Genomic DNA, 18,609 nt, shown 5'->3' with positions numbered 1-18,609 from the left:
ATGTCCATTGCTTGTGTTTCTTGGCCCAAGCAAGTCAATTATTCTTATTGGTGTCTTTAAGTAGTGGTTTCTTTGCAACAATTCGACCATGAAGGCCTGATTTACACAGTCTCCTCTGAACAGTTGATGTTGAGATGTGTCTGTTACTTGAACTCTTGTGAAGCATTTATTTGGGCTGCAATCTGAGGTGCAGTTAACTCTAATGAACTCATCCTCTCCAGCAGAGGTAACTCTGGGACTTCCTTTCCTGTGGCAGTCCTCATGAGAGCCAGTTTCCCCACAGCGCTTGATGGTTTTTGCGAATGCACTTGACAAAATGTTCCTGATTGACTGACCTTGATGTCTTAAAGTAATGATGGACTGTCGTTTCTCTTTGCTTATTTGAGTTGTTCTTGCCATAATATGGACTTTGTCTTTTACCAAATAGGGTGATCTTCTGTATACCACCCCTACAACACAACTGATTAGCTCAAATGCATTAAGAAGGAAAGAAATTCCACAAATTAACTTTTAACAAGGTACACCTGTTAATTGAAATGCCTTCCAGGTGACTACCTCATGAAGCTGGTTGAGGGTGGCTATCTCAAATATGAAATATATTTTGATTTGTTTAATACTTTTTTGGTTACTACATGATTCCATATGTGTTATTTCATAGTTTGATGTCTTCACTATTATTCTACAATGTAGAACATTTTTTAAATTACGAAAAACTTTGGAATGAGTAGGTGTGTCCAAACTTTTGACTGGTACTGTATATAAATAAGAATGTATTCTTAACTGACTTGCCTAGTTAAATAAAGGCTAAATAAAATTAAAGGCATTTGAGAATTATAATATCTTGGATACTGTGCTATTTGGATTGCATGTCAAGTGCTATACTATCCACTATTCTGCGACTACTACAAATTCTTCAGGATTGGTGCCAAAACCTTGTATCCCTACAGAGCTAGCTTCTGAAGCAAGCCTTTACAGAGTCTGGCCTGACCACTGTCATAGCACACCCGCAACACAGCTATGACAGTCTTACGAGTCGCATATCAGGCCATGGTGTCTAAAACACAGTGAATGAAATAAGAATCGAAAGCCACAATCCAGAAAACGACGAGACAGTAGGTTAACACAGGATGAGGTTTTTATTCGATACAAAGCAAATAGCTTTTAAAAGGGCCATTTGTAAAACAAGGAGTTTAAACCCAGATTATAGGACAACAATAACCCAATCCCTTATGTTCATTCCCATAATACGCTGTGAAGAAGAGGATTTGTACTTATTGTGGCGATGCAGAGCATCAGGCAGCCTCACTGTGAAACATTTGCTCCTAAGGCCAGGTTTAATCCCTGTGTGGCGAGAAGCTGTGATTTGATGAGCCAAAATGACAGAAGTGTTAACACTTTACCACTAAGGGGAAAAAGTCATTAAATCCACCAGTCTGGTTGGGTGGTTGATGATGCCATTGTGACTCTTCTCAACATCCCCATAAGAATTGGATTGCATTGGATTGGCTTAATTGGCTCTAATGGCTAAATTGTCCTCGCTTCTCGCTTCATTAGCTTAGCGTTAGCTCTGTTTCAGTGGGAAGGGAGTCAAAGGGAGACTGTTAATGAAGGCATCACAGGGAAAGCTTCTAAATGTAACTCTTCTATAAACGTACAACGCTGCTAAAGGTCTGCTGAAATGTCCCAGCGTCAAGTGTATTTTTACCTTGCAAGCTTTCGTCAGATCTATTCCTCAATATCATTTTAAAGCTGACAGTTTAGCCAAATCAACTGCAATCTGAGGTTTTAACCAAATGGATGCACTGTGACTACCTGTATTTAAGTCATAACCAGAGTGATGAATAGTGTGAACAACAGGTGGGCTGAACAGCATGAACACAGGAGTCCCAGATGAAACATCTAAGTGTTTGTTTTATCTGTATAAGATACTAGTCAAAACAAAACCCACTTTGCTACGTACGAAAGTTGCATCAAGTACAATACACAGAAATGGTCTATTCAGCACTACGACAATTATTGTATATTTTCATGTTGATATTCTTGCTAGATATACTTCAAGATATCTAGCCTACCTGGTTAAATACAGTTTAAAAAAAAAACTAAGCCTACATTCCCAGTGCAGAATGATCAGTCCCTTGCCTAAATTGCCTCACTATCTAGTGCAACAGGTAATACCAACTAGACGACACCCTATCCTCCACAGCCCTCACTAAACCCTCCCCACATGAGCTTCCATTCTCTAACCCAGATTACAGGCTGATATTCCAAAGAGGAGCAGATACAAAGGGATTTGGGAAAGTAAAGACATATGTTTTAGGCGATCGACAGGGAGGGATTTTGCCTCAGGGGAGCAGGGGGCTTTGTCATTGTCAGGCAGATTGGCCCTTATTCTGAACCCATCCCTTTAAATGGGGGAGGAATTTTGGACAAATTAAGATCACAGCCTTATCTGGCTATGCATATTAACAGAGTGGGGATGAGGGCAGACCTAGCATTAATTCCCTATTTATTTATTTATTTAACCAGGCAAGTCAGTTTAAGAACACATTTTTATTTACAATGACGGTCTATCCCGGGCCAAACCCTAACCCGGGCGATGCTGGGTCAATTGTGTGCCACCCTATGGGACTCCCAATCACAGGCAGTTGTGATACAGCCTGGAATTGAACCAGGGTCTGTAGTAATTCCTTTAGCGCTGAGAAGCAGTGCCTTAGACCCCTGCGCCACTTGGTAGCCCAAACATATATATAGGGTGGATATATGGTATTGTCTTCTATCAGATGGCATCATTCTAACGCAGTTGCCAGGAGCCATCAGTGCAGACGGATGTCGCGCTATCTGACGTTAGACAATGGGACATGGTAGATCAGGGAGCTCACAATGTCAATTCATCCACTGTCTGTTATTGGGCTAAAGGTATGTAACAGAACCTGGTCTAATTAAGCCCCCATATGGGTACTAAATAAATATGCATAATCTTATATTTACTGATATGTTATAATTGGCTCTAAAAGGCTGTTGTAGGTTCAACTCTTTCTGCACTGGTCAGAACATACCGTTTCTATCCAACCCAATAACATAAACCCTCAGTACTGCAGTTGGCTGCTCAAAATGGCTACATTACTTTACATGGGAGGCCACAAATGAATAGGTGCTCTGTCTGGGGATGCTGGTATTCCCACCCTGTAGCCCACCACCACCACTTCTCCTCCCTGCTGGCCTTCCCATTATAAGCTGCTGATTCAGTACTAATCACCCAGTCAGTGATGAGGTTGAGTCCTGGGCTCTCCAATCATCCTCCGTACTGAGCCCTCTCATTCTATAAAGCGAACTGTGAGTATAAGGCTACAGCAGCTGATATGACCTAAAAAGAAACCATTGTTTAACATTGACTAGATATTTCTGACATTTCCAACACCTTTGGTGACTCTGAAGTGAATACTTTTAACACTAACAGGGAGGCCCTTTTTGTTGTGACAGTGCATAGGAACCCATGTCATTCAAACTCGTAACGCCTCGCACACTTTGTGTCGGAAATAATGTTGACTCAAAATGACATACCCAGGCTGTGAGTACATACTGGAAACAGCTTTCTTGACCCTGTGGGAGAGCCAGGCTCATTTTAGTGCCTATATAACCTGATACAGAAAAATGCAACCATCTCTCAAGTGCAATGCAAACCGTAAATGACAATAAGCATGCAATAACTTTATTTTGTGGTTACCAGGGGGCAATTTCATAACTGATGACAAAAGCTTGTCAGTAATGGTTAGTTTCTCCAGGAAATGCATTCCTTTGGGTCTTAGCTCCCTGTTCAACCCCAGAGTGTGTGAGATTTTTTCACTCCTCTCTGTTTTTTTTGCCCCTTTTCTTTTTTCGAAGAGAAGGTGGATTATGGCAGAGGGGCTTTTGTTTAGATAAAGGGAGGGATTAGGAAGAGATTTGCCCCCATAAAGTTGTGGGCTTGATGGGCCTTTTATCCCTCCATGTTGCTAAAGCTGTGTTGCCTCTGGATTAGGATTTTACAATGGGGCCCCTTGTGCTGAGGGATCCGGGCCAGAGAGAGAGAGAGACAGACACAGAGAGAGAGAGAGAGAGAGAGAGAGAGAGAGAGAGAGAGAGACAGACACAGAGAGAGAGAGAGAGAGAGAGAGAGAGAGAGAGAGAAGGGCAAGAGAGAAGAAGGAGAGGGTGAGAAGAAAAAAGAGAGAGAGAAAAAATGGGGTAAAAGGTACAAATAGAAAGAACCTAGGGTAGAGAAAGGGGTGAGACAGAAGGATAGAGAGACAAGGGTGAAAATAAGGGAGGGTGAGAAAAAAGAGAAAGGGATTGAGTGGAGAGTGAAAGAGGGGGAATTATACAGCTTTTAGAGAGAACTGACAGGTTGAAAACTTTTAGTGTGGGATTTGCTGAGGAGATCCTGAGATCTTGTCGCCAATAAAAGGATATCACCAGGATTCGGAGGAGTGGTGTTGACCATAAAACGAAAAATTGAGGTGTTCTTTAACGCAGGTATCTAATTAGGGAAATAAGGGAGTAAGTACATGGGGTTAAGATGGTTTGCTAATAACGTGTCTAAGAGATAGCTCCTGGCAAATTGCTTTGTTATTCTTGTCAAAAAAAGGTCTTGTGGAAGTAGTCGATTCTAAACTACACATCAAAATGATTAATTGCCATGGGATGAACAGATGCTGAAATACCCTTGAATCTTGAATGGAGCCGCGAAGGCTAACGCTGGCTGGATTGCAGGCCTAATGTATTCATGAAGTTGCAGAAACACCATTAGGACTATTAATTAGCTATTAGCGAGCAGTATTCACTGTCAGTAATACATTTTTCCCTCTTCTGCCCCCCCCCAAAAAAAGTAGCCTACTATTTCATTCGTTTTCATGTCAATAGAGTTGCAGGAAATCATCCAAAATGGAAATAAAGTTCCCATAACCGCCATAACCGCGCCATTATCAACGTGTTATAGGCTGCCATCATATAACATAAATGTTTTCAAATGGCGAAACACTCACATGACTAGACATAATATGGAGATCAATGAACAGGACATAGGCAATTAATACATGTATAGACGATTAGGTTTAAAAGCAACTCACATCACAATGATTTGCATGCTGTAAATGCGAGAGTAAGATCAATCGTAAACTCAAGGGTCTAAAATAACAAGTGACAAGCCGCCAAAAACCCAGGATGGACCTTGGGATAGCTCCAGTCCCAGGACCGTGGGGTCATAATTCGGAGAGGTGAGGACACTTGGCAGGGCTCGAGAGGTATTCTTATTGGGAAGCTCTTGTGACACTTGGGCGTTTAAACCTTTCAGATGCGCCGGACAGTAGTCGCACTAAGCCCAGCGCAAAGCAGCTTTGGAGAAGAGGCGCTGAGAAGAACGCGTTCTCGCTTTAATTGCTTTAGAAACGGTCCTCACAAAGAGACACTGCCCAGATTTACCTCCCGTTTAAGTTCTTATTTCCATTGGTTCACAAGTTAATCCGCTTTCTTTCTCAGACCTCAAGAAGAAACCGAGTGATAGACGAAGGCAACAGAAACCAGAGAGGGACAAGAGTTTGTTTGCGGGGCAGATTGACAGTTTAGCCAAACTTTTTCCAGTTGAAATGACTTATACCATAACTGTAATTGTCTTTGTATGGACGGTATAGGTCTGCAGATATACACAAAGACATAGCAGAATTATTATTATTATTAATACTGGTAAAAACATCAATACAAAATAGTATTATTGTTGTGGTGATTGAATGTTATAACGTTGGAATTATATTAATTTCAATCACGCTCATTTAGCCAAGTAGCCTATGCATCATTTAGTTAACTAAGTAAATAGTCAAAAGCTTCACTTTGACAGTTGTACAAATCCGAGCACATAATTGAACCCCAAAACAGCCTAATTTAAAGCAAAGATGAGGACCAACTTCTAAGCGTGCAACTTCAGAATCAGAATTCTGTATTTGGACCACAAGGAGCAACAATAGACCTATACCACCTCATTTGAATATAGACTATATGTAACCCTTATATTACCTATTGTCTAAAGATCATGTGTAAAAACTACGTTATACCTATTTTCTTGGAAAATCGTAATCCTGTTTACTGCACAAATGTGCTATTGCTACCAGTTTCTCTAACTTTCATATAGAAAAACAAAAAAACGCATTAGGATTCATCCCATGCAAAATCATATTTCATGTGGTTTAGTTTCAGACTGCAGATACTGACAGCAGTGCCTCAATTGGAATAGTAATTGTATAACATTGTTTACAGTGTGTAATTCGTGCGTAATGTCTACCCGTCTTTGGGTACCTGCAAAATACCTCTCGCTCTCTCTCTCTCCCTCTCTCTCTCACACACACACACACACACACACACACACACACACACACACACACACACGCTCTCTCTCTCGGACAGAAGTATGTTTCCCAAAGACAGTTGCAGAACAGTCTATACTATACTAGGCCATACATATTCATGCATTTGAGTGCCATACATATTTCAAAGGGGGCATGTGTTATATAGAGGGTGAAAATGCAATATTCTCTATTCCATAGGATATTTTGTTTGCAATTCAAATTTATATGGATGAGAAACATGGTCAGAGATAAAACTCCGGTTAGGATTTTGTCCCTGGCCCGCTTTCCCAAATAATATTTTATAAAATTGGCAAGCTTTACGTTAAAAGGCTACTTTACGCTGCCCTTAATTCCCACCTAAACGGTTTTGCTCCGGGAGAAGAGATCTTCTCTACGACCCCTTCAAGAAGAGGAGGGCATTAATTGTTTTAATCCTCTTACCCGCAGTCATTTGAAGACAGGGGTTTTTGGAGGCTGAGATGGCGTCTTGTCTTCCCTATCCTAGCCCAAATCCTTCAAGGCCGGGTGAGATTCTAAAGGCACTAGCCTGGCATCTATTAGCAATCTCTCCAAAAGTCTTTGCACCGCGCTCTCTCCTCCAATGGCATGAGGAAAGCCGAAATGCAAATAAAACCAACGTATGAGGTTTTCCAAAACCCAAAACTGTATGAAGTTTTCCAAAACCCAAAGAGATCCATGTACATCACTAATGCAAAAGTATTCTGAGGAATATACATTTCATTTCTCAAAAAAAATACATTCAGAAATATTTGATTAAAAAAAACACAAAATAATGTTAGACCCTGCAACCACAATGTCTGTCACTGGTCATAGGAAACACTGACGTTACCACACTGAAGTTAAAACAGGCTCCTTTGTCAATTTATAAATCAATACAATTCATTATTATAAATTATCAAAAATATTAGAAAATAAGTATTGAATATTGTTTTATCTTTTTAAAGATAATTGAACAGCGTTTAAATTCTGGAAATGTCATCCATCTCCCAATTAGGGGCTACTCAATTCACTGATCCAATATCCCTCAAAGGCAAGAAAAATCGAAGTATACTTCTTTTTACGTCTTGCTTTCCAGAATTTAAAGGAGTTGACACTTCTTAATCCATGAATTGACTGAATGTTTATCAATTCAAACGCAAATGCGAAACAAATACATGTTGATTGCATATGGGAATCCGCAGACATTATGTTCTGAAGTTGATGTTTTCGAATATAGGTATGGTCATTGGCCAAACGTCCGCTACTAATGGTGGAGAAAGAGCCTCTTTATTTGATTGACAGCTTCAAGGGCCACTAGAAAGCTAACATGACCTCACAGAGCACGCTTTAAAATCCCTCTTCAGCTCATGGCCCAGTAGATGGCAGCCTCCAATGTTTAGCGCGAGACGCACAGGATTCAGACACGAGTAAAGTAGCAGAGCACGCGGTTCACACAGAACTATATGGACTTGTAGTCGTTCGTTCCCAATCGCATGAAGAGCACGAGAAAGGTGGACATTATTAACAAGGAGCCATAGCAATAATACGAATCTTAAGAAAATCACTTCAGAATCGGGATACACTTCCAAGACGCACAACATCCAAAGACAACTCGGCTGACTAAGCAAGAGGTAAGAACTTTTAGGACATCTCCGGGACTGGGTCCACTTGTTAACAGCATTGACAGGTTGGTTACAACAGTGTTGATACACATGTGGTGGAACAATATTTACATTATTGGTGCACACTTTAAGCGTATAATAAACATAATGGTAATTGCACGATATGATATTATGTTTTACAAGACGTTGTCGATCAAATATCGAGCAAGCATTTACAGTATAGCGAGCACAGTAAACTTATGTTTTGGCTGCAGATGTGAAGGCAAGACTTGACATAAGTGATAAAGTAGGCCTATTCAATTGGTAAAGATTCAAGTACATTTTTGTAGAATTAAAATGAGGACATCCAAAAATGAATGGGAGATCTTGCAAAAAAAATGGTATATTAAAAAATAAATCAAATTAATATGTAGATATACAGGGTTTTGTGGAAGTACTTCAGTCATTTCCATCTGGGAATTATGACTGAGCGCATGAGCATTTCATGGCCTTTTATAGGCATAACAGCTACATTTCATGTAATTTCCCTTTCATAATGATTAACATTCGGGATATTAAAGTACATTTTCAACCCTCAGATCTATAGGTTCAGATTAAACAAAAAAAAAGGTATGTTTTATTTTATCTTTCGTTTAGCAGGGAGTCGCCATTGAGACTGGTGTCTCTTTTTAAAGGAAGCTCTGCATATACCATTTCATGGAACTATAAAATAAAAAAACAATATCAAATAAGTCAAATACAAAAAACAACACAAATTGCACAGACCCATGCCATTGTGTCCATATGAAATTGCAATTAAATTGTTTAAACTAATTGTAAATGAACGAATAGTTTGTCAGGACTAGTGGTTAAGGCTACGTTGTTAACCCGTATTGCCTCCGCCTCCTCACGTGAAATTCGCTAATCAAACACTTTTCTCGCGGATATGAACAGTCTGGAATACAAAATATGACTCTGACACCCCAAAGGGCAGATTGTCGCTTGCTTATACACCTCCGGCAGAAGAAGGGTTTTTAGCAATAACATTTTTCCTAATTTAGTCAGATCAAAGGGTTTCAATGTACATGCCAATTTTCATAATGCTGTTTTAATAACCGAAGCTTTGAACAGTGCTGCCTGGGGCACTCAAAAACATACAGCCGGGAGAAGCGATAGGCATATGAATAGACAACAATGGCAGCTAGACAGAATAAGTAGGCTTGTGTGGTAAATATGGTAGGCCTATCATAACAGTACAAATATCAATAACAATAAAATGCATGAAAAACGTGAAAGTACAAAATAAGAATTAGTATGAGTAAGTAGCCTCGTTCTCTTTCGCTCTACTCATGCACGTGCACATGGACGCACACACACACACGCGCGCACGCTGTTGAACCGCACTGTATGTCCGTCGGTGTCAGCGTTGATGATAAATGGAGAGCCTCGCAGTCGAAACCTATTTGCACTTCCATTAGACGGGGGCCAAATGGGGATCAACATGCATATTTTACCCACGGAGAAGCCATACATCTCAGCCAAAACGTTGCCCCGCGGGGCGATGGGATAAGAGACCGAGAGAGAGGGGAGGGAGGAAAGCGGGCCCATTCAACTCAAATACTTGGGGGACCAAAGTAAATGTTTAGCGAAGCACCGTCCTTCTGTCCAGGCGAATTAACCTATTCCCTCTTGCCCTGTGATCACATTCATCAGGCACTGCAGTGTAATAGGTTGGGAATAGGCACTGCGGGCGTCATACACACAGCTCCCTCATGCACACACAGCTCCCTCATGCACACACAGCTCCCTCATGCACACACAGCTCCCTCATTCACACACAGCTCCCTCATTCACACACAGAACATGGACAGCAGCTTCACGGTGTTATAGGTCTGATTTTATTGCTCAGATTAGGAGTTGTTACAAAAAGTTTCATAATGCAAAAAAAAAATGGCAAATTCCTATTTATTTGGATGGAGTGTTTGATTCATTCATTTGATTTAATTGTTACTCAAACACATTTTTATTTATTTTATTTTTACGGAGTCAATGCTGAGACCAACGTCTCCTTTCCTCCAGATGAGCCCTGTTTAGCACAACAATGCACATCAAAAAACAATATACACATTAAACTACACATCCACATTCAAATACACGTTATTATAAACAACAATACATGAAAAGCAAAACGCAATGATAAAAAACAGATACATTCTGTAGTGATGGTGCTTTGGCATAATAAAGATCTCTATTTGAACGCAATCAAATATTGAAATAAACGTTGTAATAATACAACTGTCAAAATCATTCATAATATAATATCGATAGGCCTAACATTATAAAATAACAATAATAGAAAATAACAGTTTACCAGGCCTATTACATTGTTGTGTAGGTTACAACTATATAATTTAAGGTCTTACTATATCATAAATTAACATCATTAAGGGATTAAGTGACATTGAATTAACTATTGTCAAGGCTAATGAAGTCAATGAACTTCAAGCAAAGGCTTACTTCTCAAGCATGTTAGCAATTACAGTTAATATTCAATTAAATACATCAATTTGATCCTTATCACAGACTGCATTAAGTGCAGCGTCACTAAAAAAATTTGAATTGCGTGTGGATAAACTAAATTCTTGACTGAATTTGAATTATCACAGCCTCCTTAGCCTTGGGCAAGACTTGAGGCAGTTCATTCTTATGTACAATTTAATATGTATAAATTGACTAGAATAAATAGTCTCAATGCGCTCTTATATCAAGCGTATCTTCTAGGTTGTGGTGATAGAATCAAGATACAGTCAATGAGCAATTGAGCACCATGATATTTCGAAAACGATTAACTATTTGAATGACTTGAATAGGCCGACCTACATTTTCAATCAGCCGAATAACGCATGGACATATACCCTTTTTGGTTTAATTTCAATCAAAACATTCATATTATACATATTCTTTGCCCCCAGTAACCCATAGTGAACTTCCCCAAATCAAATCGTATTTGTCACATGCGCCGAATACAACAGTAGACCTTACCGTGAAATGCCTACTTTCAAGCTCTTAACCAACAATGCAGTTAAGAAGAATACGAGTTATGAAAATATTTACTAAATGAACTAAAGTTAAAAAATAGTAACACGATAAAATAACAATACGAGGCTAATGGCTGGAGTCTTGAGAAAATTTTAGGGCCTTCCTCTGACGCCTGTTATAGAGGTCCTGAATGGCAGGAAGCTTGGCCCCAGTGATGTACTGGGCCATACGCACTACCCTCTGTAGCACCTTGTGGTCGGATGCCGAGCTGTTGCAATACCAGGTGGTGATGCAACCAGTCAGGATGCTCTCGATGGTGCAGCTGTAGAACTTTTTGAGGATCTGAGGATTCTGTATCGCCCATCCTGAACTGGCCAATGAAAATAGACCTAAAGGAGCACAGACACCAGTGAAGATGAAAACATTAGAGGCTACATCTCAGGCCTAGCATGTCAAAATATTATAGTGAGGCAATTTAAGACTTTAGGAACCCTCTCCCGCTTCCAAATCTCCTGATACCTGCCATGCATGGCAATATTTATATTTTATATATGTTATAATCATAACCGCTCGAGCCTCGAAGATGTCTCTTCTTGTCAAAGACCTCGACACTAACATGTATCTATCTAATCGTGTCCTGAAGCATTTCATTTTATCTATGAAAATCTTAAAGGGGCAAATAATAACCTACAAAAATGCAGGATGAGATATTTTGCCTCGGAGACCTACATATAACCCACTGGCCACAGACGTCAATTCAACGTATATTCCACGTTGGTTCAACATAATTTCATTGAAATGACGTGGAAACAGCGTTGATTAAACCAGCGAGCCCAGTGGGAAGGCTTTGATTCCTTTGCTGTAAAGTTGTTGTAATTAGACTTATTATAAAACGCATTTTCTAACCTTTATTTAACTAGGCAAGTCAGTTAAGAACACATTATTATTTACAATGACGGCCTTGGAACAGTTGGACAGATTTTTGCCTTGTCAGCTCGGGATTCGATCTAGCAACCTTTCGGTTATTGGCCCAACACTCTAGGCTACCTGCCACGAGAAGTGTTTGATTAGCGAATTTCACGTAAGGAGGCGGAGGCAACACGGGTTAACAACGTAGCCTAAATAAGTCGCTCTGGATAAGAGCGTCTGCTAAATGACTTAAATGTAAATGTAAATATAAATGGTCCAACAAATAGTAGGTCTAGTTAAAAATAACTAAAGTGGCTACTAAAATTCATAGGCTAACCGAATGAGATAATTCAGTAGGCCTAGCCAAAGCATTGGTATTGACAGAATAGCCTATCATTACCGTTCAATATAATACATTTTCGTCATTTAGCAGACGCTCTTAATTAATCAGAGCGATTTACAGTAGTCATTTTCTTACTTGCATGTACTGGTCCCCCGTGGGAATAAAACCCACAACCCTGGCATTGCATGTGCCATGCTCTACCAACGGAGCCACACGGGACCTCTGTGATTTCAGGTTGCCATCCCGGCGTGGAACAAATCTTGTTGTATCATCTTCAAAGCGTTTCATCAACGCAATGATCTCTCAACGCGGCGCTTTCAAAGGGGATTTGCGCTTTTGCTGCGATCACAGGGAAAGTAAGCAAATACATTCCTTCATAAGGCATCCGTTACGCTTTATTACGTGAACGAGTGATACTTACACCCTACCCAAATTAAAATAATTGTGTATAATTAATGGCTTGAACCAAGCGATAATTGGATATTAATGGTTAACGTTCTTGTCCAGATATTAAAATGTATTGCCCCTGAGCAATACGTCTACCTTAACGAAATGAAATGCGTCTGTATGCGATTCAAATGACCACGTCGTTGGCCATTACAAGCACCACACGACTCTGATAACTTTAACATGAACAAATTAAGTAATGGTTTGTCAAGGATTAACCAACCTTGGTTGCACAGATAAACACAAAGGTCTGCAAAACTGCAACTGCAATATGAGGTGATCAAATTATGAACTGCAATATGCATAAACTGCAAGTGCACCACTGTCTACACACAACATACAAAATATCCTGAACTGTCAGATCATTAAACCAACGGTGAATTTAGACCGTTCATTACGCGCGTATCTAAAATGGGAACGTTTACGCATGCAACAATAGCCTGTCAAACTCTCCGGACAGATAGCCAAATGGAAACATTCAAGCAAATGCTAACATGATCTATGCTTGTTTTCCAACAGGTAGTGCCCGTCATGCAGCACTATGGAGTGAACGGCTACTCTCTCCACGCGATGAACTCCCTGAGCGCAATGTACAACCTGCACCAGCAGGCCGCGCAACAGGCGCAACACGCGCCAGACTACCGACCTTCTGTGCACGCGCTCACCCTCGCGGAGAGACTGGCTGGTAATTTAGTCCAACAAACAAACTTTTACACACACTAGGCATCACCTTTGATGATCACTTTCTGACATATCCGCATATAGGATAGGGTACCATCCAATTAATTAAACTTGCCGTGTTTTTTCTCTTCCAACGGCTGCACATTTCAAGACATCATTCTGGAGGCTCGCTACGGGTCCCAGCACCGCAAACAGCGCCGGAGTCGCACCGCGTTCACCGCACAGCAGCTCGAGGCACTGGAGAAGACCTTCCAAAAGACCCACTACCCCGATGTTGTGATGCGCGAGCGCCTGGCCATGTGCACGAACCTCCCCGAGGCCCGCGTGCAGGTAACTAATTAATTAACATTCCGAATGCATGAGACCTGTAGATTGAAACACAAACAATATTGGTTATTGTACCTGAATTATAATTCATGAAATATATTTACCACTGGGTAAACATTGCAGAAAAAAATGACTTCAGTAATTTGCAATTCTTCTTGGCTTGTCTTAATTAAAGATAAACAGTAGGCAGACCTACACCAATGTAACACACATGTACATTCACAACCATTTGGCTTAATCTCTTGCACACTGAGTATGCTTCTGACTGTCTCCCAATATGGCAACCTTTCAAACAGGTGTGGTTCAAGAACCGCCGGGCCAAATTCCGCAAGAAGCAGCGTAGCCTGCAGAAGGAACAGCTCCAGAAACAGAAGGAGGCCAACGGAGAGGGAGGTGACGAGGAGGAGGCTCCCACCATCATCACTCCAGAGAACCAGCTCCCCCCATCCTCTTCCTCCTTGGAGGTTGAGGGTCCGCCCCTTCTGTTGGTGCCGGAAATTAGCGTTGAGTTGAACGTGACCTCGGCGGAGCAGTCAGGCAGCGAGTCGGCCACAGAGGACAATGCCACCGATAAGGAGGAGGAGTCTAACCCACAGAGGGAGGAGTTAAAGAGTGAAAGGGTGATGACGCCCGGCAACGTCTCTCCACCCTGCAAACGACTTAGCCCCAAACCTGGTAAAGGACAAGCTCTTGTGACTGGCACTTGTACAGCTCTAATATACTGTAGCTGGGGGGGCATTAGAAAACAGAAAGTCAATCAGAGAATTCCTTTAGGATGGTCAATAAAGAGTAAACATTGTTGCCCAACATCAGTTCATTTGTCATACTGGCAAATGAAGAAGTGGCACAACAGCTTTACTGGTTCTTTGTTAGTTCTACATATGTCTGCCTCCCTGCCCACCAGTAAAACTTAGTTTAATGTTATTGACTCATGCTTTTTCCCCTTACCCAGAATCCCCTATGGTCTCCCGGTCTGTGACGCCCTCTTCCAGTGGTGTCAGCGGTGGCATCTCCCAGAGCCACTCCTACTCCTCCTCCCCGCTCAGCCTCTTCTGCCTGCAGGAGCAGTTCCGTCAGCACATGGCTGCCACCAACAACATGGCACTCTACCCTTCCTTCGACATGGGTACCCCCTCCTCTCTGCCCTACCTGGGCATGAATGTCAACATGTCTCCGGCGCCGCTGGGTTCCCTGCCCTGCCAATCCTACTACCAGTCCCTGTCCCACCACGCAGCGCAGCAGGTGTGGAACAGTCCCCTGCTCCAGGCCTCCGGAGGGCTCCCCAGCCAAAACAGCAAGACCACCAGCATCGAGAACCTCCGGATGCGGGCCAAGCAGCATGCGGCCTCCCTGGGACTGGACACGCTGCCTAACTAAGCCCAGGATCGTAGTGCGACCTAGCTGGGAGATCGGTACTAAATCCCACCCATCCCTTGTCTGTAACCTCCATAGCCCTACAGGAACCATATTCTCCAGCAGATGGTTTCGGGGGAATTAGTAGCCAGAGTTTTGAAAACCAAAATGGCAAATCACCCTGGACCGAGTTCTCTCCTGCTTCTTGCTTTATCAGTTGCCTAACGTCTGGGATTGCACAGGCTATACACAGGATCTCTAAAGCAGAGCAAATACACTTCATACGTATTTACCTGTCTAGTGTTGCACTTGGTGATAAAGACTTTGCAATGTAATGTTTACAGATAAAATATGAATTTAGGCAGTTTTAAGGGAATTTGGGTCTTCAAGGGGGAAATACATTTGTGCCAGCATTGGTGGCATTGAGAGACTATTTGTACCGTGGGGCCATTACCATTTCAATTAGGTCATGTAGGTACATAGCACATTCTAAAAACGCAAGCACATACATAAATATAAACTCAAGCCATGTTCTCCTCAATATCCTAATTAGAAGTGACTCATTTACCAGTTTAATGCCCAGTATTAAATCATGTTGTACAGAGACTGGCTTGGTAATGAGAAAATAATTTCAGTGACTAAATGTACAAAGCTTTTAATTACATTTTGCCCTGGGCAGAGGGGAGGGGAGCATATACAATTATGAACATGCACACTATTTATGATTCCCTTATACGTAACTTGGTAACAGCATCCCTCCTCAAACGGAATAGGGGGCCTTTAGGGCTGGGGGGCGGGGGTAGTCTCCAGTACTTTCTGTTGTACTCTTTAAGCACTTTAAGGAGTGGCCAATCTTTAAATTGTTGTCAATTATGCACCTGTGATTCTCTCTGTGCTGGGATCCCATCAAGTCCATCCACTCCAATAATGTAAATAATTGTAATATGTAAATTAAGATGAAAAATAAGTCTATCTATTAATGTTTACTGATAAGGCAAATGTAAAGGTGTTCATATATTGTTAATTGATCATAAACTGTCCAAGTTGGCGATTCCTATAGTTGTCAGAGTTGTACAGTAGTATTTAAACGGCTCACGCCATTCCATTACCTTCTGTTCCCTGGACTACTGAAGCTGTACTGTCTGGTAGTCTACATATGAGTTCCATTGTGGCTGTGATTGTAAAAGTTCTACTGTTTTTCTCCAGCCTGTCATACTAACTGGTCCCGTGGTAGATTTAAAATGTTGGCGAGACTAATCTGGAAACCATAGGCATTATCATTTTCTCTCTTTAACAATGTAAGTTTGAAAAGTGATGTTGTAAAATAAATCCTAAATAAAGCCATGCTTGGTCTTTACATACTGTAGCTTCCTTCTCTCGGTTCTTGTTCTCACATGACAAAGCTAGCCACAGCTAAGGATTTTACCATCAGTCTTCTTCCAGGGAGGAAGCAGTGCAGTGTGGAGGAAGCAGTGCAGTGTGGAGGAAGCAGTGCAGTGTGGAGGAAGCAGTGCAGTGTGGAGGAAGCAGTGCAGTGTGGAGGAAGGAGTGCAGTGTGGAGGAAGCAGTGCAGTGTGGAGGAAGGAGTGCAGTGTGGAGGAAGGAGTGCAGTGTGGAGGAAGGAGTGCAGTGTGGAGGAAGCAGTGCAGTGTGGAGGAAGGAGTGCAGTGTGGAGGAAGGGAATTCACTTATAGAGGAAGAGAATGTGAGAAACGAGAGGGAAAGGAAGGTGACTTAGAGGAAGAGAATGTGAGAAACGAGGGGGAAAGGAAGGTGACTTAGAGGAAGAGAATGTGAGAAACGAGGGGGAAAGGAAGGTGACTTAGAGGAAGAGAATGTGAGAAACGAGGGGGAAAGGAAGGTGACTTAGAGGAAGAGAATGTGAGAAATGAGGGGGAAAGGAAGGTGACTTAGAGGAAGAGAATGTGAGAAATGAGGGGGAAAGGAAGGTGACTTAGAGGAAGAGAATGTGAGAAATGAGGGGGAAAGGAAGGTGACTTAGAGGAAGAGAATGTGAGAAATGAGGGGGAAAGGAAGGTGACTTAGAGGAAGAGAATGTGAGAAACGAGGGGGAAAGGAAGGTGACTTAGAGGAAGAGAATGTGAGAAACGAGGGGGAAAGGAAGGTGACTTAGAGGAAGAGAATGTGAGAAACGAGGGGGAAAGGAAGGTGACTTAGAGGAAGAGAATGTGAGAAACGAGGGGGAAAGGAAGGTGACTTAGAGGAAGAGAATGTGAGAAACGAGGGGGAAAGGAAGGTGACTTAGAGGAAGAGAATGTGAGAAACGAGGGGGAAAGGAAGGTGACTTAGAGGAAGAGAATGTGAGAAACGAGGGGGAAAGGAAGGTGACTTAGAGGAAGAGAATGTGAGAAACGAGGGGGAAAGGAAGGTGACTTAGAGGAAGAGAATGTGAGAAATGAGGGGGAAAGGAAGGTGACTTAGAGGAAGAGAATGTGAGAAACGAGGGGGAAAGGAAGGTGACTTAGAGGAAGAGAATGTGAGAAACGAGGGGGGAAAGGAAGGTGACTTAGAGGAAGAGAATGTGAGAAACGAGGGGGAAAGGAAGGTGACTTAGAGGAAGAGAATGTGAGAAATGAGGGGGAAAGGAAGGTGACTTAGAGGAAGAGAATGTGAGAAACGAGGGGGAAAGGAAGGTGACTTAGAGGAAGAGAATGTGAGAAACGAGGGGGAAAGGAAGGTGACTTAGAGGAAGAGAATGTGAGAAACGAGGGGGAAAGGAAGGTGACTTAGAGGAAGAGAATGTGAGAAACGAGGGGGAAAGGAAGGTGACTTAGAGGAAGAGAATGTGAGAAACGAGGGGGAAAGGAAGGTGACAGGGATAACGAGAGGGAAAGACAGGCAATATACAGTATGGTAACACTTTACTTGACACCCAATGTCTTAACACATTAGGACACGGTCCTAACCTGTCATAACACTGTCATGACCCATACATTTACACTTGTTGTGACATATATTGCGTTATTTTACGGCTGGTTATGACACCTACATAGGTGTGTCAAAACCCACATTTATTCAAATTAGTTTCTTTCCCTGCCAAGAGGTTTCCTTCCGTTTGAAAGTTGTTTAAAAAAAAAATCAGTTGTAATGAATTATTGTAGAAAATAGACTTCATGACACTGTTATGACCATCATAATCATATAAGCCAGATAGGCCTATCATGTACATGCCCTTATGTCAGTAGTCAGTCAAAAAGAGGGTGTCTTGTCCTGCTCCTGAAACCTGCATTCATCCCAGTCATCAGCAGCAGAGCATTGGGCTAGGTGCATGTCTGACCTCAATGTGTGTGCAATTACAATAATAATTGAATATGGTAAATAAAATAAAATTATATAACATAAAAATACTGTTGACACATAGGCTATGGTTAATGGAATGTTTTGCATTGTGTGCTAGGTTTTATGGGTTTTACACTCTTATGTAGGTGTCATAAAATAACACAATATATGTCACAACAGGTCTAAATATATGTGTCCGGAGAATGTTATGACCATATATTAACAGGTTATGACA

At 41.7% G+C, this 18,609-nt stretch overlaps 1 protein-coding gene across 1 annotated transcript; it reads left to right on the top strand.

The window, feature by feature from the left end:
- Nucleotides 1-7,795: 7,795 nt before the first annotated feature.
- LOC115101821 (diencephalon/mesencephalon homeobox protein 1-A-like) lies at nt 7,796-16,414 on the top strand. Its single transcript, XM_029621295.2, has 5 exons — nt 7,796-8,005; nt 13,233-13,398; nt 13,546-13,724; nt 14,018-14,396; nt 14,674-16,414. Exons 2-5 carry the CDS (start codon nt 13,245-13,247, stop codon nt 15,096-15,098), a joined length of 1,137 nt encoding a protein of 378 aa, XP_029477155.2. The 5' UTR covers nt 7,796-8,005; nt 13,233-13,244; the 3' UTR covers nt 15,099-16,414.
- The last annotated feature ends 2,195 nt before the right edge of the window (nt 16,415-18,609 follow it).

The sequence above is a fragment of the Oncorhynchus nerka genome, linkage group LG20 (assembly GCF_034236695.1).
Source record: "Oncorhynchus nerka isolate Pitt River linkage group LG20, Oner_Uvic_2.0, whole genome shotgun sequence".
NCBI classification, from domain to species: Eukaryota; Metazoa; Chordata; class Actinopteri; order Salmoniformes; family Salmonidae; genus Oncorhynchus; species Oncorhynchus nerka.
Note: the sequence above shows the minus strand (reverse complement) of the source record. Positions and strands in the feature narration are given on the sequence as shown.

Coding starts and splice junctions, on each gene's coding strand:
- LOC115101821 (XM_029621295.2), top strand. CDS start 13,245: ATGCAGCACTATGGAGTGAACGGCTACTCTCTCCACGCGATGAACTCC. Junction 13,399..13,545: donor CCTCGCGGAGAGACTGGCTG/GTAATTTAGTCC, acceptor GCACATTTCAAG/ACATCATTCTGGAGGCTCGC. Junction 13,725..14,017: donor TCCCCGAGGCCCGCGTGCAG/GTAACTAATTAA, acceptor CCTTTCAAACAG/GTGTGGTTCAAGAACCGCCG.